This window comes from Syzygium oleosum, unplaced genomic scaffold (genome assembly GCF_021117445.2).
Source record: "Syzygium oleosum isolate NSW1041296 unplaced genomic scaffold, Sole_v2.1 Sole_v2.01, whole genome shotgun sequence".
Classification (NCBI taxonomy): Eukaryota; Viridiplantae; Streptophyta; class Magnoliopsida; order Myrtales; family Myrtaceae; genus Syzygium; species Syzygium oleosum.
Window position 1 is genome coordinate 24,549,022 of NW_026607485.1, and position 22,187 is coordinate 24,571,208.

The window sequence follows — 22,187 nt, forward strand, 5'->3', positions numbered from 1 at the left end:
AGAAATTTAAGGTAAATATATCGGGTATGATTTAAGGTTTTTGGTGTTTTTTCGCTCTCGGCGAAAAAAATACCGTAAACCTCTGAGATTCAAAATGGGATAATAATAGCATCGCTATCAAATCGAATTAGACCGTCGTACGAACCCGCTCGGCATTTTCAAAAATCAAAACACCGTAAGTAAAAGCGCAGGTAAATTTAAAACTTTAGCCACGTTGCGAAGAGAATTAAAATAATAAAAAAAAGAAAAAACAGAATATTCAACGTCCTTATAATATGTGCCTTGCCCCCGAAAAGTCTCGACTTTCGAAGGAATTCGACATCGGGGGGCTTCCTTAGCTCATTAGATTAACGCACGGGAGCCCCTTTCCCCACTGTCACCGGGGAGGACGTGAGCGACACGCGTCCTCCCGCCGACAAGGCGTTACGCTAGCTTGTTGCGTGACGACAAGACGCGACGGGGCGCGTCGAAGCGCGTCCCGCGTCCCTCCTGGCATCACGACAGAAAGGACGTGCGGTTCGCGACGGTGGGGGGTGCTTGGGGGGAAACGTGGGAAAATGATTTTGGAGGAAGGGGGCAGGGGACGGCGGGGATCGAGGGGGCCGACGTTCGGTGCGATCGTGGCCGTCGGATGTGGAGTGATGTCGGGTTGGGGGGACCCACAGGAGTCGGAGTTGGGGGGACCCACAGGAGTCGGAGTTGGGGCCTTGACTGACGGAGTCAGCGGTGCTATTTATCCAATGGTTACGGCTTTTTCACATGAATGACGAGCGACGATCGGAAAAAATAATTGCATAAAATGGTGAAATTTTAATTTATTCAATATAGTCTATAAACTTTAATATAATATTTAATGAAGTCTCTGAAATTTTAATTTATTCAATATGATTTCTCGACTTTTGATACATATTTGGTATAGTTTCTAAATTATATGAAACGCTCAATGTAGCACATTGAATATTTTCATATAATTTAGGGACTGAATTGAACATGTACCAAAAGTTCATGTACCATATTGAATAAATTAAAATTTTAAGGACTAAATTGAACATTGGGCCAAAGTTCAATGGCTGTTTGCATCATTTTCCCATCTGAAAATGCAGTGAGATTGGGAAATCTGCTGATTTTTCCCCAAACTCGCTTACGTTTCGAAAATATGTTAAAACATTAATTTTGCCCCAAACCCCAAACTCCCTAAGATTTTGGTAGATTAATCACGAATGTATCATTTTGAAATTTTTTTTACACGAAACTTAGTTTGGTGTAAACGTGACATCTTTGAAATCATTAGTGGTTTTAACCCATCTTTTTAAAAACTTTTACGAAATAAGTTTCCATCTCGTTAGGATTTCGCACTACTCTATTTACTCTTTCGAAAACACGTTTTGTACATCAAGTGTGAACTCTAGACACCAGTTTGCACCTCGGCATTGGTTAGTATTCCGAATTTACTTACAAAAATCGTTATTTTCATTTCAACTAGGGCAGTTTTCAACTAGTCAAGGAAGTTATGAACTAGTTTCCCCGATCATAATGCATTGATCGGAGCTTGACCGGCGACCTCTCCAATCGGCCATCCGGCAAACCATCGCTCCCAATCTCCTCAGCTTGAAGTGCTGAGGAGATTGAGGCCAAAGGCCGTGCGAAATAGCTGGCAAATCGCTTGATTTTTGCTCGGCCAATGACCCCGAGCCTGAATCGCCGGAATTTGAACTGAACCGGCCGACAGACCAGTTCTGTCAGCCCTATTTTGTCATTTTCCACCGGGCCCGATCTGGTTCAGGACCCAGGTCAACAACCCAGGTTTGACCCCGACCTGATTCAGATCCGGATATCCGACCCGGGTCAACGCCTTTGGGTCAGGTCTGTTGACTTGGGTCGGTTCTTACCCGATCCGGATCCGCTGACCTGACCCGATTGAATATTATATTATTTTAATTAAAAATATTATTTTAAAATAATAATAAAAATATATATAATCCTTTTTTTATTTCTTTTAAAATTAGGAAATAGTTTAGAAATTAGCATTTTCTAATAATTTTCTAAATTATGTAAATTATTTGATTAATAATCATGTTTAAATCGGATAAGCTTATAGGACTATACAATAAGATTTTGGATGTTATTTTTACTACTGTTGTATTATCATTATGCACATTATTTCTAATTAGTATATAATTGAATAAATTGTCATGTATTGAATGTCGTCGCCTTAGTTAGGGTTAGAACCCCGGGCTACATATCTAGTTTGACTGCTAATCTTTAATGATTATGCACTCGTTTGATCACCTCACATGTTAGGAGATAGGTTCTAAAATTAATCCAAACTGCCTAACAAATATTTTCTGAAATGAGGAGGATGAAAGGTACCAAAAGGGCACTAGTCACTCAACTAGTGTAATCAAGTTCTCGAACTCATTTAATCTCTGGTTCGCAGAAGTAAGACAATTCTCCCACTACTTTACTTGGGTGTCTTATCGACCCAACCCAAATTGATTAGTGGCGACTCCTAGATAAAAATTACTTGCAAGTTAAAAACCTAAACCACAAGTCATGATATAGTATGTGTTTGGGAGAGCTCAAGTTAAGTCTCATATCTAGGCTTAGCGCGTACCATGCTACACCATTTTCCCCCATCCCTTTCGGGGAAATTCTGGCGGGTCGCGACAACTAGTCCTTTCAGCTTCAAAGGACTTCCAATGGAGAAGACACTTATGAATCGTAAATGCAGCTATAGGCTTCCCATGGCTGAAGCCAATTTTCTTCTCCACGACACAGTTAATAACAGCATCGATGTTCTCCTACAAATTCAAGATATTCGATCAACAAAAATAGAACACAGGCTAACCATGAAGAGAGAGGAAAATATAAGAAAAGGCACGCCCTGATTTATTTAGGTACATTCCTGTTGGCATTCAGGCGTTTCGCTCGGGGTTTCCTGCCTATAAATATTTTAAAAAACAGATACACAAAGTGAGATACGGTAATGTACATCCAGAACCATGAGTGGAGATGCTAAAGTTGCGTTGTATTACATTTGTCCCATTCTCCTCGATTACATGTTGCCAAAATATTTGGTTCTCATTTTCCATGTCAGAGATTTTCTCGACCGGCCTTCAGATAGGAAGAAAAAACGTCTTTGACTTGAGAACTAAGGAGAAATCCAAAAAGAGGAAAAAGTAGAAAACTGGAAACCAATTGACTGGTTTAACATTGCATTATCCATTTTTAACACGGATAGCAACCATAGCAAGCAAGAAGAAACGAACCTTCGCACATCCGTCTTCATCTTAATTATCTTTGACTCTGCCTCCAGAGCTTGCTTCGGTCTTTCTTCACTAATCCTTTTTGTCTCCTCATACTTTTTCTCAGTATCATCAATTTTCTTTTCCAGAGAATTGACCAAACCCTGCAATTTGTGGAAAAAGGCAATTCCCAATATAAAAGATGGGACCCCCAAACAAACCTATTAACATTTTATCACTCTCATAAGTGGATGATGGTGAACATGCAGGTACTGCTCCAACTATCTTACCTTGAGTTTTTCGTTTTCACATGAAAGCTTCTCCATCATTGTATGATCAATGACTGGAATCTCCTGTATAAGAGGGTATATCTCGGCTGCTCTTTTTGCAGCTTCCAGTTCCCTTAAAAACAACTCTTTGGTTTCCTTGAATTTAAGTTGTATGTCTTTCAAAGTAGACTGCAGTTTTACATTTTCTTGATTCTTCGGCTCTTCTAAATCAGCCTGCAAATTTTAGCAAAACGAATAATAAATGGGAGTGAAAATTTTTTTTCTGTGAATTAGTTTTCTGGACTTTTACGCGTTTAGTTTGCTGAAAATGATCAGTCGACGAAAAACCATTTACGGTCAAAGAAAATATGCATGTTTAAAGTTAGGAAAACTAATTCCCTAACTTGAAAAGGGGAAAACATTTTCTTGAAAATTGATTTGTAGGAAGAAAACACACTCTTAAAACATATACGATATGTATACATTACACGAACAATTGCCTGAGAAACTCGTTACCGCTTCTCAACAAATTCCTCCGATTCTAAGCCACAAAGTAACAAGATATGAAAACTTCCGAACGAAGCAATAGATAACTAGCTAGCTATCAAGTAACTTTTCGCTGACTAACCCTCAAGGAAACAATTAAGTCCTTTCAGTTGCCTCATGCTAAAAAAATTGCCAAGTCACACCAAGGTTATGAGATGCCTCTTATATTTGTCCGAGGCCTTAATCTTGCATGCACTGGAAACGAGACAGCCAAACCTAGTCCTTATACTGTGGAGGAAGACCTCCAACCAATGAGCAGCACATGTATAGCCTTGCCCTCCATGCAAATGGAACAGCAATAACTCCATCGGACCATAACTTCGGCAAATAAAATCAAAAGTTAAAAGCTATACCATAGCTGTTGAATTTTAGATAATCACAAAAGAAATAACACACAAGAATTAACGAGGTTCAGCAATAAGCTTACGTCCTCGGACAAATCTCTCACAGTGTTTCTCTCCTTTTTGTCGTGAGTTTTTGCTTTGCCATTATTCTTTCTTTTTATACAACAAAGGTAACAAGCAACCGGAAATAGGAAAACACTCCTAAATAGGTAGTAAGATAAAAAATACAATATTGACAATATCTCTTTTCCTAGAATAAGAGATCCAATCCTGCAACACTCCCCCTCAAGTTGGAGCGAAGACATTGTCAAAGGTCAACTTGTTCACCATATCTTGGAATGCTCCTTTGGGAAGAGCTTTGGTGAAAATATCCGCAAGCTGATCTTCACTACGAGTGTAAGGAGTCTCAATTGTCTTATCTTGAACCTTCTCCCTCACGAAGTGACAATCCACCTCTATGTGTTTAGTCCTCTCATGAAAAACAGGATTAGAGGCAATGTGTGTTGCTGCTTGGTTGTCACAAAACAACTTTGTAGCTTTAGTCGTAGTCTCACATCCCAATTCCTGAAGCAATAATCGCAGCCATACAATTTCGGATGTTGTGGTAGCCATGGCCCTGTACTCGGCCTCTGCACTAGAACGAGCAACAACATTTTGCTTTTTTGCTTTTCCAAGTAACAATATTTCCACCCACAAATGTGCAAAAACCTGTAGTAGATTTCCTATCCACAGGATTTCCAGCCCAGTCTGCATCAGTATACCCAACAATCTCTGTGTGACCATTATTCTTCATCAATATTCCTCTTCCTGGTGAAGCTTTTAAGTACCGAAGCAGGTGGTTTATCAATTCCATATGCCCCTGTGTTGGATTCTGCATAAACTGACTCACATAACTGACGGAATAAGCAATATCAGGCCTAGTAATGGTTAAGTAAATTAGCCGTCCTACTAGTCGCTGAAATTGCCCAATATCCTGTAATGGTGTATTGTTAGAAACAAACTTACTGCTATAATCCATAGGTATATTGGCCGGTTTGACTCCAAGCTTGCCAGTTTCCTTTAGCAAGTCAAGAACATATTTTCTTTGCGATAAGAATATTCCTCTGTGAGAACTTGCCACTTCAATACCCAAGAAATACTTCAATTTGCCAAGATCTTTAATATCAAATTCCTTGCTCAAATGAAGTTTGAGTGTTTCAATTCCAGATGAGTTACTACCAGTAATAACAATGTCATCGACATAAACCAGAATGACAACAATACCTTGATTGTCGGCTTTAGTAAACATCGACGAGTCTGCAGCACTTCTTTTGAAGCCGAACTTGATGAGTGCCAAACTGAGCTTACCGTACCAGGCTCTAGGCGACTGTTTAAGTCCATATAATGCTTTCTTTAATCTACACACAACTCCATCCTTATTTTGCAAGGGATGTCCTGGAGGAAGATCCATATACACTTCTTCTTCTAAATCTCCATGAAGGAAGGCATTTTTTACATCCATCTGAAACAAAGACCATCCACAATTAACAGCTACAGACAACAACACTCTTACCGTGTTCATTTTTACCATTGGTGCGAAGGTCTCTTTGTAGTCTATCCCATATGTCTGAGTGTATCCTTTGGCAACAAGGCGAGCTTTATATCTCTCAATAGAACCATCACTATTATACTTGATTCTGTAAATCCATCGACATCCAATAGTGTTTTTCTCCTTTGGCAATTGTACCAACTCCCAAGTGTGATTACGATCCAAGGCTTGAAGTTCATCTTTCATGGCGTCAATCCATACACCTTTATCCTTTGCTTCCAAGTAGCTAGTAGGTTCCTGTTGCTCCTCAATAGCAGATAAAAAACTGAAGTGGTTATGAGAAATTTTGTCATACCCAATAAATTTCTGGATAGGATGATGAACAGTGTAATAAGTGGAGAAATCCCGAAGACGTGTTGAAGGTCGAGTAACACGTGATGACCTTCGAAGTGAAATAGCTGTTGGCACCTCTTCTGCTGCATTTTCATTCATTATACCCTCAGGAACAACTTCTGAATTAGCAGCTGGGAAGGCATCACTATTAGCGGTGATATCAGAATCACGTGAGTGGTCATGAACCACTTCTGGGCATGAGCTTGCAGAACCTGTAGGACTCCTGACATATGGCGTCTCCTCGGGAGGTATTGGGACAGGAACAAAATCAAGAGAGAATTCTCTATAGTCATCAGTGTACTCCCCCTGAGTTTGGTTCCTGTCAGAGAAGAACATATGAGCTTCATCAAAAAACACATCACGAGAGATATATACTCGGTGGGTACTCGGGTCGTAACACCGGTAGCCTTTCTTGACGGAGGAATACCCAACAAACACACACTTCCTAGCACGAGGATCAAGTTTACCACCGGTTTGAGAATGAACATAGCAGATGCACCCAAATATCCTCAAATGAGAAAGGTCGAATTTCCGACCATGTAACACTGCCATAGGGGTCATGTAGCCCAAAACCCGACTAGGGAGTCGGTTAATTAAGTAACAAGCCGTGAGAACAGCATCGACCCAATAGGTTTTTGGCAAGTGACCAGAGAACAATAAAGCCCGAGTTATTTCAAGAATATGGCGATTTTTTCGTTCAGCAATGCCATTCTGTTGAGGAGTACCAACACAAGAGGTCTGATGAAGGATGCCCAAGTTGTGTAAAAAATTTTGAACTGTTGATTAGTATATTCGGTGCCATTGTATCGTACGGAGAACTTTCCGATGAGTATTAAATTGATTTTTACTATCTTGCAAAATTCTTGAAAGACACGAAGAACTTCAGTCTTTGACTTAAGAATATAAAGCCAAGTAGCTTGAGATTTATCATCAATAAATGTGACAAAATAGTGAAAACCTTCCTTAGAAATAATAGGAGAACTCCAAACATCAGAATGTACTAAACCAAATAATTCAGTACATTTATTTGTGCTAAGAGAAAAAGGCAGTCTATGCTGCTTAGCAAAGTGACAGGGATCACAAGTGCTAGAATCATGACTGAGGGACAAGTCAAGAATACGGAGTACGCGATCAGAGGGATGACCCATGCGCCAATGCCATAAGCGAGACGTGTCGGCAACAGCCTTACTTGCCATCGAAATTGCAAGGTGAGACTCCAACATGTACAACCCATTCTTCAGTGTGCCTTCACCAATCATCCTCTTGGTAGTGCGATCCTGGAAGAGCACCTTTTGCGGAGTAAAAATAACATTGCAATTCCACTGTTTAGCACACTTACTGACTGACATCAAATTAGATGATAATGTAGGGACCAATAAAGCCTCAGACTGTTTTGAAAAAAATTGGAGCTGTCCACTCCCCGTAGTAGGAACTTGCCCACCATTAGCAATAGTAATAGCAGGATGTAAGCTACTTGAAGTAATATTAGATAATACATAGGGAGAATGACACATGTGGTCTGTGGCCCTAGAATCAACTATAAACTGAGTGTGAGAAAGAGCAGAATTAGCATACACATTACCCGAAGCCTTAGCAAGATTTGCAGTGTTCGAGGTAGTAAAAGAAGCTTCTCCCTGACCATGGGTCTAAAGTAATTGCTGGACTTGAAGTGCAAGAGATTCCAACTGGGTCTGAAATTCTACCCCATTACTATGCATTGCAATCTGAGCATTCGGACCTCTGTATTTGGCGGGACGAAGGTGTGGATAAAGAACCCAACAACGGTCTTTAGAGTGCCCATCATGATTACAGTGATCGCAATGAAAGCGAACTAATTTCTTGGATTTTCCCTTGGCAAAACGCACACTGGACACCAAAGCACTAGACTCACCTTGCTGATTTTTTGGTGCGGCACTAGTGGTGATTGTAGCATTGTGGGCCAAGTTTTCCCCCATGGCCGTGAGTGGAGGTGGAGCCAAATTCATGACCTGCTTGCGGGTCTCCTCATTTTGTACAGTAGAGCACACCGAATTGAAGGAGGGAAGCACGGGACTTGATAAAATTTGTTTCCTGGTATCTTCAAACTCAGGCTTAAGACTTGCCAATAACTGAAAATTTTTGTCTTGCTCTTCTCTTTTGATATAATCAGCAATTGTTTGGGTGGCAGGTCGATATTGGCGGAGTTCATCCCATTGTTTTTTCATGTGACCCAGATGTTCAGTAAAGGATTGATTCGCACCTTGCTTGGAATAAGCCAAACCTTCTTTGCAATTCAAAAATTCAAGAAGAATTATTAGCTTGGCCATACATCTCATCGAGAGATTCCCACGAGCTTGAGCGATATCGAGAATAGGCAAAGATCTCATATATTTGAGATTCCATAGAATTGAAAAGCCATGTCATGACTTTGTGATCATTGGCTTGCCATTCCTCAAAAGAGGGATCAGACTCTTGAGGAATTTTTGTTCGATCAGTGATGTGAACCAATCGAGATCATCCACCAAGGGCAATCATGACGGCTCGGGACCACGGCAGAAAGTTCCTCCCATTCAGCAACAAGGACGTGAGTCGCTGACTGTGTGCCTCCTGCACAACGGTCTTTGATGACTCCGCAATAGCTTGCTCTTTATCACCCATGACTCAGAGCAAATAAAAAAAAAACAACAACCAACGGGAAATTGCAACAATTCGTGTTGAAGCAGTGTGCAGCAATAACACGAGCAAGCCACCAGAAAATCAGTAGGATGTAACTCGCTCTGATACCATGTTGAATTTTAGATAATCACAAAAGAAATATCACACAAGAATTAACGAGGTTCAGCAATAAGCTTACGTCCTCGGACAAATCTCTCACGGTGTTTCTCTCCTTTTTGTCGTGAGTTTTTGCTTTGCCATTATTCTTTCTTTTTATACAGAATTAGGTTGCTACAACAAAGGTAACAAGCAACCTGAAATAGGAAAACACTCCTAAATAGGTAGTAAGATAAAAAATACAATATTGACAATATCTCTTTTCCTAGAATAAGAGATCCAATCCCGCAACAATAGCTGACAGAGATTTTAAGCACAGAATGCCATGGGACTTACTCTTATGCGTTTCTTCAGTTGTAAGTTCCCCGTAAGTTCTTCCACTTGCTTTTCTAACTTATTTTTGGCAGCTTGAAGAGCTCGAGTTTCCCTGGCAGCCTGTGTAAATACAGGGAAAGAACTTATTACTAAATTGAAAAGAACGGGCACGGTCTCCAAATTTTTCGGAAAGACCACACGACTGGAAAAGAAACACAGGCAAGGAATGCATGGCAACTCCAACCGCTCATCAAAATTTCCACCTTAAATTAAATTAAATTAAATACTACATTACCCAAAGGGAAAATTTTAAATAAGGGCATGAAGTGCCCTCATTTTTCTCAAATAAGCGCCTGAACTGGTCAAATCGTCTCAAATAAGGACTTTTGGCCGGCCGATGACTAATCCGGCCTTTGAAGAAGGGGTATTTTAGCAAATTTTTTTTTTAAGTAAGTATATATATATTTTTTACTGTCCTTTTCTATTTCTTTTCTTTTCTTTTCTTTTCCCTCTTCCCTCCCCCGCCATCGCCGGCAAGTTCCACCGACCATAGGTGAGGGCGAGGGTCGCCTAGGCAAGGGCGGCCCTGGCTTGATGCCAGCGGAGGGAAAAGAAAAAAACATAAAAAGGAAAAGAAAATTCAAAAAAAGTAAAGGACGAAAGTGCCCTTCGGCCAGTAAGGTCGGGCCCTTATATGACAAAACGAAGGCACTTCAGACCTTTATTTAGAATTTTCCTTTTGACTCAAACCCTAAGCAAAATATTCAAACGAATTTGGAAGAACAATTTGGTCCTTTGGATATGGGCTTTTACGTAGAGCCATGTGAATAATATTTAAAAAACTAGAGATGTGTATTAACCTATTTTTCCTTTGGTGTAACAACCCCGAACGGTTAGAAACGACACCGCCGTTCATTCTCTGCAACGGTTAATCGATTAATTTCAAAGTTCAAACTCTGCAACGGTAAACCGATTAATTTCAAGTTATTTCGAGTTCAAGTTCAAGATAGAGACGCTCTGTCACCTTCTCCGCCCCTCTCTCTCTCTTTGTGTGAACCCCTGATTTCAAAGTACACAAGCTCTCGTCAACCCACATTTTCTATGAACCCTATAGACCTTCTCCGTCTCCATCTACAATGGGGAACCTCATCTATACCGTCACTTCGCCTTTGGGACTAGCCTCCTCGGTTTCATCCTTGCCGACATAGTCAGCATCCAGAACTGCAGAGATGACATCAGCTCCTGCAAGAGATTTGCATTTGTGCGTGAGCCCTCAAATATAAAGGACGCGAATGCCATCCTAGTCCTCAATACTAGGGGTGTGAGGGTTGGTTACATCAAGGCCTCAGCTGCCCTAGTCTTGGCCCCACTTATCGACTCTCAGCTCATCTCCGTCGAGACCATTGTGCCCTGAGTTCCTCGCATGCGAAAATTGGTTTTCGTGGAGTCTCGAATTCACGTAGATGCCAGAGTCGACGACTTTGAGCACGTTAAGTTGGCAATCTTGAGAGGCAACTTGATGCTCATCCCGCCCGTGGGGAAGGAGGTGAGGAGCGTGGATGAGAGTTTCACGCTGGTCGGCCGTAATGTCAGGAAGAAGCGAAGCCGGAGCCCTTGAAGCCTCTGGCGAAGATCATAATGACCCATCTCTTGGAGCACCAGAAATAGGAGTTGGGTTGGTTGGTTCATATGGAGAATACAGGGGAATTGTCTCCCAAATCATTGAGTATCTTGAGAAAAATATGAAAAAGCATATCCCACATAAATTTATTTTCCATCTGTTTATCTTGTCCATTTATCTTTTCAGTTGAAAAATCTAGAAAATTATAAAGATGGTGCCCCGCTAGCCCGCGTACATTTTTTCCTTAGAGGGCCGGGGCAAGCTTAGGCGTGCCTCGGTAGGACCTCAGGAGGTTTGGGCTCGAGCACGCCTAATCATAGCCCACTTAATGAGCAGGCCAAAGTTTACCCTTGGAGTAGACCACTTTACATATTCACATCGATTGTCTTTACGTCTCAATTCCTGTCTTCGAAAAACGCCTATCCCCCAAATTCTAAATTTTCTTGCCCACCCAAAACACTCAAAATCAATTAAAAACCGCATTTCGACCCTAAAAAAATTAAATTAAATTAAATACCACGTTACCCAAGGGGAAAATTTCAAATAAGAGCATGAAGTGCCCTCATTTTTCTCAAATAAGGGCATGAACTGGTCAAATCTTCTCAAATAAGGACTTTTGGCCGGCCGATAACTATTCCGGCCTTCGAAGAAGGGGTATTGTAGCAAATTTTTTTTTAAGTAAGTATATATATATATATATATATATATATATATATATATATACTTTCCTTTTCTTTTTCTTTTCTTTTCTTTTCCCTCTTCCCCCCCCCGCCATCGCCGGCGAGTTCCACCGACCCTAGGCGAGGGCGAGGGCGGCCCTGGCGAGGGCGGCCCTGGCTCGACGCCGGCTGAGGGAAAAGAAAAAAATAGAAAAAGGAAAAGAAAATTCAAAAAAAGTAAAGGATGAAAGTGCCATCCGGCCAGTAAGGTCGGGCCCTTATATGAGAAAATGAGGGCACTTCAAACCCTTATTTAGAATTTTCCCTTTGACCTAAACCCTAAGCAAAATATTCAAATGAATTTGAAAGGACAATTTGGTCCTTTGGATATGGGCTTTCATGTAGAGCCATGTGAATAATATTTAAAAAACTAGAGATGTGTATTAACCTATTTTTCCTTTGGTATAACAACCCCGAATGGTTAGAAACGACACCGCCATTCATTCTCTGCAACGGTTAACCGATTAATTTCAAAGTTCAAACTTTGCAACAGTTAACCGATCAATTTCAAGTTATTTCGAGTTCAAGTTTAAGATAGAGACGCTCTGTCACCTTCTCCGCCTCTCTCTCTCTCTGAACGCCCGATTTCAAAGTAGAGAAACTCTCGTCAACCCACATTCTCTCTGAACCCTACAGACCTTCTCCGTCTCCATCTACGATGGGGAACCTCGACAATACCGTCACTTCCCCCTTCGAGACTAGACTCCTCGGCTTCATCCTTGCCGACATAGTCAGCATCCGGCATTGCAGAGACGACATCAGCTCCCGCGAGAGATTTGCACTTGTGCGCGAGCCCTCAAATATAAAGGATGCGAATGCCATCCTAGTCCTCAATAGTAGGGGCGTGACGGTCGGTTACATCAAGGCCATAGCTGCCCGAGTCTTGGCCCAACTTATCGACTCTTAGCTCATCTCCGTCGAGGCCATTGTGCCCCGAGTTCCTCGCGTGTGAAAATTGCTTTTCATCGAGTCTCGAATTCACGTAGTTGCCAGAGTCAACGACTTTGAGCACGTTAAGTCGGCAATCTTGAGAAGCAACTTGATGCTCATCCCGCCTGCGGGGAAGGAGGTGAGGAGCGTGGATGAGAGTTTCACGCTGGTCGACCGTAATGTCAGGAAGAAGCGAAGCCGGAGCCCTTGGAGCCTCCGGCGGAGATCATAATGACCCATCTCTTGGAGCACCAGAAACAGGAGTTGGGTTGGTTGGTTCATATGGAGAATACAAGGGAATTGCCTCCAAAATCATTGAGTATCTTGAGAAAAATATGAAAAAGCATATCCCACATAAATTTATTTTCCATCTGTTTATCTTGTCCATTTATCTTTTTAGCTGAAAAATCTAGAAAATTATAAAGATGGTGCCCCGCTAGCCCGCGCACGTTTTTCCCTTAGCGGGCCTGGGCAAGCTTAGGCGTGCCTCAGTAGGACCACAGGAGGTTTGGGCTCGAGCACGCTCGATCATAGCCCACTTAATGAGCAGGCAAAAGGTTTTTTTGGTAAGGATGAGCAGGCAAAAGTTTACCCTTGGAGTAGACCACTTTACATATTCACATCGATTGTCTTTGCGTCTCAATTCCTGTCTTCGAAAAACGCCCATTCTCCAAATTCTAAATTCTCTTGCCCACCCAAAACACTCAAAATCATTAAAAAATCGCATTCCGTTCCCAAAAAAATTAAATTAAATTAAATACCACGTTAACCAAATGGAAAATTTTAAATAAGGGCATGAAGTGCCCTCATTTTTCTCAAATAAGGGCCTGAACTGGTCAAATCTTCTCAAATAAGGACTTTTGGCCGGCCGATGACTATTCCGGCCTTCAAAGAAGGGGTATTTTAGCAAAATTTTTTTTAAGTAAGTATACATATATTTTTACTTTCCTTTTCTTTTTCTTTTCTTTTCTTTTCCCTCTTCCCTCCCCCGCCATCGCTGGCGAGTTCCACCGACCCTAGGCGAGGGCGAGGGCAGCCCAGGCGAGGGCGGCCCTGGCTCAACGCCGGCAGAGGGAAAAGAAAAAAACATAAAAAGGAAAAGAAAATTCAAAAAAAGTAAAGGACGAAAGTGCCCTCCGACCAGTAAGGTCAAGCCGTTATATGAGAAAATGAGGGCACTTCATACCTTTATTTAGAATTTTCCTTTTGACCTAAACCCTAAGCAAAATATTCAAACGAATTTGGAAGGACAATTTGATCCTTTGGATATCGGCTTTTACGTAGAGCCATGTGAATAATATTTAAAAAACTAGAGATGTGTATTAACCTATTTTTCCTTTGGTGTAACAACCCCGAACGGTTAGAAACGACACCGCCGTTCATTCTCTGCAACGGTTAACCGATTAATTTCAAAGTTCAAACTCTGCAACGGTTAACCAATTAATTTCAAGTTATTTTGAGTTCAAGTTCAAGATAGAGACGCTCTGTCACCTTCTCCGCCCCTCTCTCTCTGTGAACCCCCGATTTCAAAGTACAGAAGCTCTCGTCAACCCACATTCTCTCTGAACCCTACAGACCTTCTCCGTCTCCATCTACCATGGGGGACCTCGACGATACCGTCGCTTCCCCCTCCGGGACTAGCCTCCTCGGCTTCATCCTTGCCGAAATAGTCAGCATCTAGCACTGCGGAGACAACGACATCAGCGCCCGTGAGAGATTTGCACTTGTGCGCAAGCCCTCAAATATAAAGGATGCGAATGCCATCCTAGTTCTCAATACTAGGGGCGTGAGGGTTGGTTACCTCAAGGCCACAGCTGCCCGAGTCTTGGCCCCACTTATCGACTCTCAGCTCATCTTCGTTGAGGCCATTGTGCCCCGAGTTCCTCGCGTGCGAAAATTGATTTTCGTCGAGTCTCAAATTCACGTAGTTGCCAGAGTCGCTGACTTTGAGCATGTTAAGTCGGCAATCTTGAGAGGCAACTTGATGCTCATCCCGCCCGCGGGGAAGGAGGTGAGAAGTGTGGACAAGAGTTTCACGCTGGTCGGCCGTAATGTTAGGAAGAAGGCGAAGCCGGAGGCCTTGGAGCCTCCGACGGAGATCATAATGACCCATCTCTTGGAGCACCAGAAACAGGAGTTGGGTTGGTTGGTTCATATGGAGAATACCGGGGAATTGCCTCCCAAATCATTGAGTATCTTGAGAAAAATATGAAAAAGCATATCCCACATAAATTTATTTTCCATCTGTTTATCTTGTCCATTTATCTTTTCAGCTGAAAAATGTAGAAAATTATAAAGATGGTGCCCCGCTAGCCCGTACACGTTTTCCCTTTAGCGGGCCTGGGCAAGCTTAGGCGTTTCTTGGTAGGACTTCAGGAGGTTTGGGCTCGAGCATGCCCGATCATAGCCCACTTAATGAGTAGGCCAAAGTTTACCCTTGGAGTAGACCACTTCACATATTCACATCGATTGTCTTTGCGTCTTAATTCCTGTCTTCGAAAAACGCCCAACCCCCAAATTCTAAATTCTCTTGTCCACCCAAAACACTCAAAATCAATTAAAAACCGCATTCCAACCCCAAAAAAATTAAATTAAATTAAATACCACATTAATCAAAGGGAAAATTTCAAATAAGGGCATGAAGTGTCCTCATTTTTCTCAAATAAGGGCCTGAACTGGTCAAATCTTCTCAAATAAGGACTTTTGGCCGGCCGATGACTATTCTGGCCCTCGAAGAAGGGGTATTTTAGCAAAAAAAAATTTAAGTAAGTATATATATATTTTTTACTTTCCTTTTCTTTTTCTTTTCTTTTCTTTTCCCTCTTCCCTCCCCCCGCTATTGCCAGCGAGTTCCACCGACCCTAGGCGAGGGCGAGGGTGGCCCAGGCAAGGGTGGCCCTGGCTCGACGCCAGCGGAGGGAAAAGAAAAAAAACAGGAAAAGGAAAAGAAAATTCAAAAAAAGTAAAGGACGAAAGTGCCATTCGGCCAGTAAGGTCGGGCCCTTATATGAGAAAATGAGGGCATTTCAGACCTTTATTTAGAATTTTCCCTTTGACCCAAACCCTAAGCAAAATATTCAAACGAATTTGGAAGAACAATTTGGTCCTTTGGATATAGGCTTTTACGTAGAGCCATGTGAATAATATTTAAAAAACTAGAGATGTGTATTAACCTATTTTTCCTTTGGTATAACAACCCCCAATGGTTAGAAACGACACCGCCGTTCATTCTCTGCAACGGTTAATCGATTAATTTCAAAGTTCAAACTCTGCAACGGTTAACCAATTAATTTCAAGTTATTTCGAGTTCAAGTTCAAGATAGAGACATTCTGTCACCTTCTCCGCCCCTCTCTCTCTCTCTGTGAAGCCCCGATTTCAAAGTACAGAAGCTCTCGTCAACCCACATTCTCTCTGAACCCTACAGACCTTCTCCGTCTCCATCTACGATGGGGAACCTCGACGATACCGTAACTTCCCCCTTCGGGACTAGCCTCCTCGGCTTGATCCTTGCTGACATAGTCAGCATCCAACACTGCGGAGACAACGACATCAGCGCCCGCGAGAGATTTGCACTTGTGCGCGAGCCCTCAAATATAAAGGACGTGAATGCCATCCTAGTCCTCAATACTAGGGGCGTGAGGGTCGGTTACGTCAAGGCCACGGCTGCCCGAGTCTTGGCCCCACTTATCGACTCTCAGCTCATCTCCGTCGAGGCCATTGTGCCTTGAGTTCCTCGCATGCAAAAATTTGTTTTCGTCGAGTGTCAAATTCACGTAGTTGCCAGAGTCGACGACTTTGAGCATGTTAAGTCGGCAATCTTGAGAGGCAACGTGATGCTCATCCTGCCCGCGGGGAAGGAGGTGAGGAGCGTGGACGAGAGTTTCACGCTGGTCGGCCATAATGTAAAGGCGAAGTCGGAGGCCTTGGAGTCTCCGGCAAAGATCATAATGACCCATCTCTTGGAGCACCAGAAACAGGAGTTGGGTTGGTTGGTTCATATGGAGAATACAGGGGAATTGCCTCTCAAATCATTGAGTATCTTGAGAAAAATATGAAAAAGCATACCCCACATAAATTTATTTTCCATATGTTTGTCTTGTCCATTTATCTTTTCAGCTAAAAAATCTAGAAAATTATAAAGATGGTGCCCTGCTAGCCTGCGCACGTTTTCCCCTTAGCGGGCCTGGGCAAGCTTAGGCGTTTCTCGGTAGGACCTCAGGAGGTTTGGGCTCGAGCACGCCCGATCATAGCTCACTTAATGAGCAGGCCAAAGTTTACCTTTGGAGTAGACCACTTTACATATTCACATCGATTGTCTTTGCATCTCAATTCCTGTCTTCGAAAAACGCTCATCCCCCAAATTCTAAATTCTCTTGTCCACCCAAAACACTCAAAATCAATTAAAAACCACATTCAGACCCCAAAAAAATTAAATTAAATACCACATTACCCAAAGGGAAAATTTTCAAATAAGGACATGAAGTGCCATCATTTTTCTCAAATAAGAGCTTGAACCGGTCAAATTGTCTCAAATAAGGACTTTTGGTCGGGCAATGACTATTCCGGCCTTTGAAGAAGGGGTATTTTAGCAATTTTTTTTAAGTATATATATTTTTTACTTTCCTTTTTTTTTTGTCTTTTCTTTTCCCTCTTCCCTCCCCCGCCATTGCCGGTGAGTTCCACCGACCCTAGGAGAGGGCGAGGGTGGGCCTGGCTCGACGCCGACGGAGGGAAAAGAAAAAAATAGAAAAAGGAAAAGAAAATTCAAAAAAAGTACGGGACGAAAGTGCCCTTCGGCCAGTAAGGTCGGGCTCTTATATGAGAAAACGAGGGCACTTCATACCTTTATTTAGAATTTTCCCTTTGACCCAAACCCTAAGCAAAATATTCAAACGAATTTGGAAGGACAATTTAGTCATTTGGATATGGGCTTTTACGTAGAGCCATGTGAATATTATTTAAAAAACTAGAGATGTGTATTAACCTATTTTTCCTTTGGCGTAACAACCCCGAACGGTTAGAAACGACACCGCCGTTCATTCTCTGCAACAGTTAATCGATTAATTTCTAAGTTCAAACTCTGCAACGGTTAACCGATTAATTTCAAGTTCTTTCGAGTTCAAGTTCAAGATAGAGACGCTCTGTCACCTTCTCCGCCCCTCTCTCTCTGTGAACCCCCGATTTCAAAGTAGAGAAACTCTCGTCAACCCACATTCTCTCTGAACCCTACAGACCTTCTCCGTCTCCATCTACGATGGGGGACCTCGACGATACCGTCGCTTCCCCATCCGGGACTAGCCTCCTCGGCTTCATCCTTGCCGACATAGTCAGCATCCAGCACTACGGAGACAACGACATCAGCGCCCGCGAGAGATTTGCACTTGTGCGCGAGCCCTCAAATATAAAGGACACGAATGCCATCCTAGTCCTCAATACTAGGGGCGTGAGGGTTGGTTACATCAAGGCCACAGCTGCCCTAGTCTTGGCCCCACTTATCGACTCTCAGCTCATCTCCGTCGAGGCCATTGTGCCCCGAGTTTCTCACGTGCGAAAATTGGTTTTCGTCGAGTCTCGAATTCACGTAGTTGCTAGAGTCAACGACTTTGAGCACGTTAAGTCGGCAATCTTGAGAGGCAACTTGATGCGCATCCCGCCCGCGGGGAAAGAGGTGAGGAGCGTGGACAAGAGTTTCACGCTGGTCGGCCGTAATGTTAGGAAGAAGCGAAGCCGGAGGCCTTGGAGCCTCCGACGGAGATCATAATGACCCATCTCTTGGAGCACCAAAAATAGGGCTTGGGTTGGTTGGTTCATATGGAAAATACTGGGGAATTGCCTCCCTTTTGGGAGGATAGGCATCACGTGTATGTGAACGTGTTGACCAACCATTGCCCGGTTGAGCGGCCGGAGCCTCTGTGGGACGGTATCTTCGTGGATCAATCGGGGTTGGGTAAGACTCTCACCCTTCTTTCTTTGATTGCCTTGGATAAATTTGATGGTTCGATGCAATCAGTTCAATCTGATTCCGCTAAGAGAAAGGGGAAGATGGGCATTTCTCAGTCTCCAAAGAAGAGTAAAACTGGACACAGTAGTTCGAGCAGCGTGACCCTAGATGATGAGACGTGGGATGGCACCAAATCGACACTGGTCGTGTGCCCTCCATCTGCGTTATCCACTTGGACCACGCAAGTAAGCCAGCATACTAGGAACATGAAATTGTATAGATATCATGGACGCAGGACCAAGGATGCCGAGGAGCTTAGAGAACATGACATTGTGCTGACGACATATGCCATACTGGCTAATGAGGAACCTCTGGAAGAATCTCCTGTGAAAAAGATAGAGTGGTGGAGAGTCATTTTGGATGAGGGCCACGTGGTCAAGACTGTGAATGCCCAGCAGAGCCGAGCGGTCACTAACTTGAAGGCTAGGAGGAGGTGGGCGGTAACTCGAACGCCTCTTCAGGATGGTTCGTTTGACCTGTTCTCTTTGATGGCATTTTTGCGGTTTGAGCCTTTTTCCATAAAGAGCCAGCGTCCACTCAGCCAACAGAATCAGACAGGGCTTTCCCGTCTGCAGGTAATTTTTCGGTGTTGATCTTTATGTAACAATTTATGCCTATTAGGCGGGACTGTCAACTTTTGTTCTTGTGTGAGACATGCACTTTATGTGGTACTACAATGTCCTTTGCGCCATTTCAGGTTCTCATGGCCACCTTTTCTCTACGGAGGACAAAGGACGAGGTTTTGATCGGATTGCCCCAAAAGACAATAGAGACTTGTTATGTCGAACTTTCTTCCAAAGAACGTGATTGTATGACCGCATGGAACAAGAAGTCAAGAGTGCTGTGGAGGAATATTTCGATGCTGGTAGTGTGATGCGTAATTACACTGCTGTGCTTGGTATAATTCTAAGACTCAGACAGATATGCAGTAGCATGGCCTTGTGCCCCCCAGAAGTGACCTCACTTCTCCCATCTAACAAGATTGAAGGTATCGATGAATATATGTTTTTTGATATTTGACTTGGGACATTATTTTACTATGTAGTAAGACCAGTTTGCTGAGATATGTCGAGGTAGTTTGTGTGATTGAACTGATGTTTGTGTAATTGTTGTCACAGTGGTTTTTTGTGGTTCTACTTTCATAAACATATATAATGCAGAACTAGATTTCAGCATTTCTGCTTCTAGAATTTCCTCAAGTTTCCCACTTATCCATAATTGGGAAAATAAAGAAAAAATTGATGTCTCCTAATGCTTCCTCTAGTTCACGTATCTGTTCAGGAATCAGCACATGTAATCCGATGTTCTCATGATTTACACAAGTTCTGCCCATCTGGGACCTTAGTTAGGGCAATGGCTAGGTCAGTATCAAATTTTGACTTAGACTCCGAGATGGCAAGGGTGGGAGTTGGACATGCTTTAGGTTTGAGTTATCTTCTGACCTGTGTATAGCTTGGTTGTAAAGGAGCCAGCCTGGACTAAAACTCTAGTCGGGTACATGCATGTGTCACGGGTCGATCGATCTAGCGTTTCCACACCTGTGCGGCCTTAGGAATTTCTCCCCAAGTAAGCCTTCCCACGCTCACACTCGCAAGAACTTTAGAGAGAGAAACTCTAGAGAGAGAAGCTCTGAACTTTGTATTGCTTCTTGGAAAATGAGAGATGATAAAATGAGGGGAGGAGACCCCATTATATACAAGTATCGGGCTGACCGTATCCGTAGATCTCTCCCCGATCTCAACGGTTGAGATCGTACTCCCCCAACTACCCCACCTACCGCATTTATTATGGAAGGGTACAATTACCGTATCGCCCGCCCCCAGGAGTATTCTAGAAGACATCAAGAAAACCCTAGTACTAGAACACTCGGGGCCCGCCTTCTCGTCCAAGGGTCGATCACGGTCCATCGTCCAGAAAACCTCAGGAACGATCCAATTCTTCGGGCCGTGACACATGCCTGCAACTCAAATACAAAGTCAGATTACTTCGACAGTATTAATTGGATATTTGGCACATTCCAGTCAACGTATGGAAGCGTTGCAGGATAAAACTATTTCTCCTCTTATGTTGGGTCTGTGATAACAATTGGAATCCTAGTACGGCACATTTTATCTGCAAATGTGCCTTTCTATCTAAATTTGCATTGGGAGTCATGACTAGGATCTGAAGTCTTAGTGTTTTGATGAACACTAAGACTTCGCAGAACTTAAACTTTGTTTAATTAGTGATATCCTTGAATTTGTACTTTTGGTTAACTATGCAAGTGAATTTTCTAACTTTTAGTTACTGGGCCATAGATGCTGTCATACTTTAAGATGCATGTCAATCGTTTGCCCTTGGAAGACCAACTATGGTTGTGGAGGTCGTTTGTGTTTCTCCTTAGATATGCAATGTGCTGAGTATTTGCAATGTGGCAGATGTTTCTAACAATCCAGAGTTGCTGAAGAAGTTGGTTGCAGTGCTACAAGATGGTGAAGATATTGATTGCCCAATATGCATTTCTCCATGTACAAATCTAATAATCACTCGCTGTGCTCACATATATTGCCAAGCCTGCATTAGTAGGACTCTGCAGAACTCAAATAGGCAGTGCCCCCTTTGTCGCAGTCCTTTGGCTGAGTCCGATCTGTTCTCTGCTCCACCGGAATCATCTGAAAGCAGCAAAGTGGAGAATCTTCCTTCTGCCAAAATTTCCACTCTTTTAAATCTTCTCCTTGCAGCGAATGATCGCAATTGGAGCGCCAAATCGGTTGTATATTCTGAATTCAGAAAAATGCTATTACTTCTGGATGGGCCCCTTAGAGAAGCCGGTTTTCATATCTTGCGCCTAGACGGTTCGATGAGCGCAAACAGAAGGCAAGAAGTCATCGAAGAGTTCGGAGCGCCGGAGCAAGGTCCACCCACCACGTTGCTCGCCAGCCTAAAGGCTGCCGGTGCTGCTATAAATCTGTCTGCTGCGTCAACTGTTTATCTGTTGGAACCGTGGTGGAACCCTGTGGTCGAGGAGCAGGCCGTGGATCGAGTGCACAGGATCAGGCAGAAGGAGGATGTGAAGATTGTGAGATTGATAGCAAGCAACAGTATCGAAGAGAGGATATTGAAGTTGCAGGAGAGGAAGAAGACACTGGCGAGGAAAGCTTTCAGGAAGTGGCTTCGACTGATGGGAGGGAGATTGGGTTGGATGATCTCCGCGCACTAGTGTCCTTGTGAACACATGGAAAAGTAGTTTTTGCACACTTTTTTGTAACTAGATGTTTCTTTTTTTCTTGCTTTTGGAGGTTTTCAATGTCGACCGGTCGAATTTCAGACAGAATGCTGTAGCCAGCTTCGACTATGCTGAAATTTGTTGTAAATTCTGGCCCGGACATATGCATACTATCCACGACATACTTTTACCATCCACAACTGCTATTCTTGTCACTGTATGTTGAAAGTTTACGAGGCAAGGCCAGAACCATCGACGTAAACTCCAAGACCAAAATTCCAAGGGCATGCTGCGATTTTCGTGGATATTAATCTTGAGG

The 22,187-nt window shown here is 42.9% G+C and overlaps 1 protein-coding gene and 1 pseudogene across 1 annotated transcript; both read left to right on the forward strand.

Annotated features, from left to right (window-relative positions):
- Positions 1 to 14,258: 14,258 nt before the first annotated feature.
- On the forward strand, positions 14,259 to 14,873 carry LOC115669202 (putative SWI/SNF-related matrix-associated actin-dependent regulator of chromatin subfamily A member 3-like 1). The gene is made up of 2 exons (XM_030590477.2): positions 14,259 to 14,330; positions 14,412 to 14,873. The coding sequence occupies exons 1-2, from the start codon at positions 14,259 to 14,261 to the stop codon at positions 14,871 to 14,873; spliced, it is 534 nt and encodes a 177-aa protein (XP_030446337.2).
- Positions 14,874 to 16,108: 1,235 nt separating this feature from the next.
- LOC115676210 (putative SWI/SNF-related matrix-associated actin-dependent regulator of chromatin subfamily A member 3-like 1) lies at positions 16,109 to 22,054 on the forward strand (annotated as a pseudogene).
- The last annotated feature ends 133 nt before the right edge of the window (positions 22,055 to 22,187 follow it).

Excerpts from the sequence above, each read along its gene's own strand:
- LOC115669202 (XM_030590477.2), top strand. The coding sequence starts at position 14,259 with ATGGGGGACCTCGACGATACCGTCGCTTCCCCCTCCGGGACTAGCCTC. Across the intron at positions 14,331-14,411 it reads GCTTCATCCTTGCCGAAATA|GATGCGAATGCCATCCTAGT; the intron begins GTCAGCATCTAG and ends TCAAATATAAAG.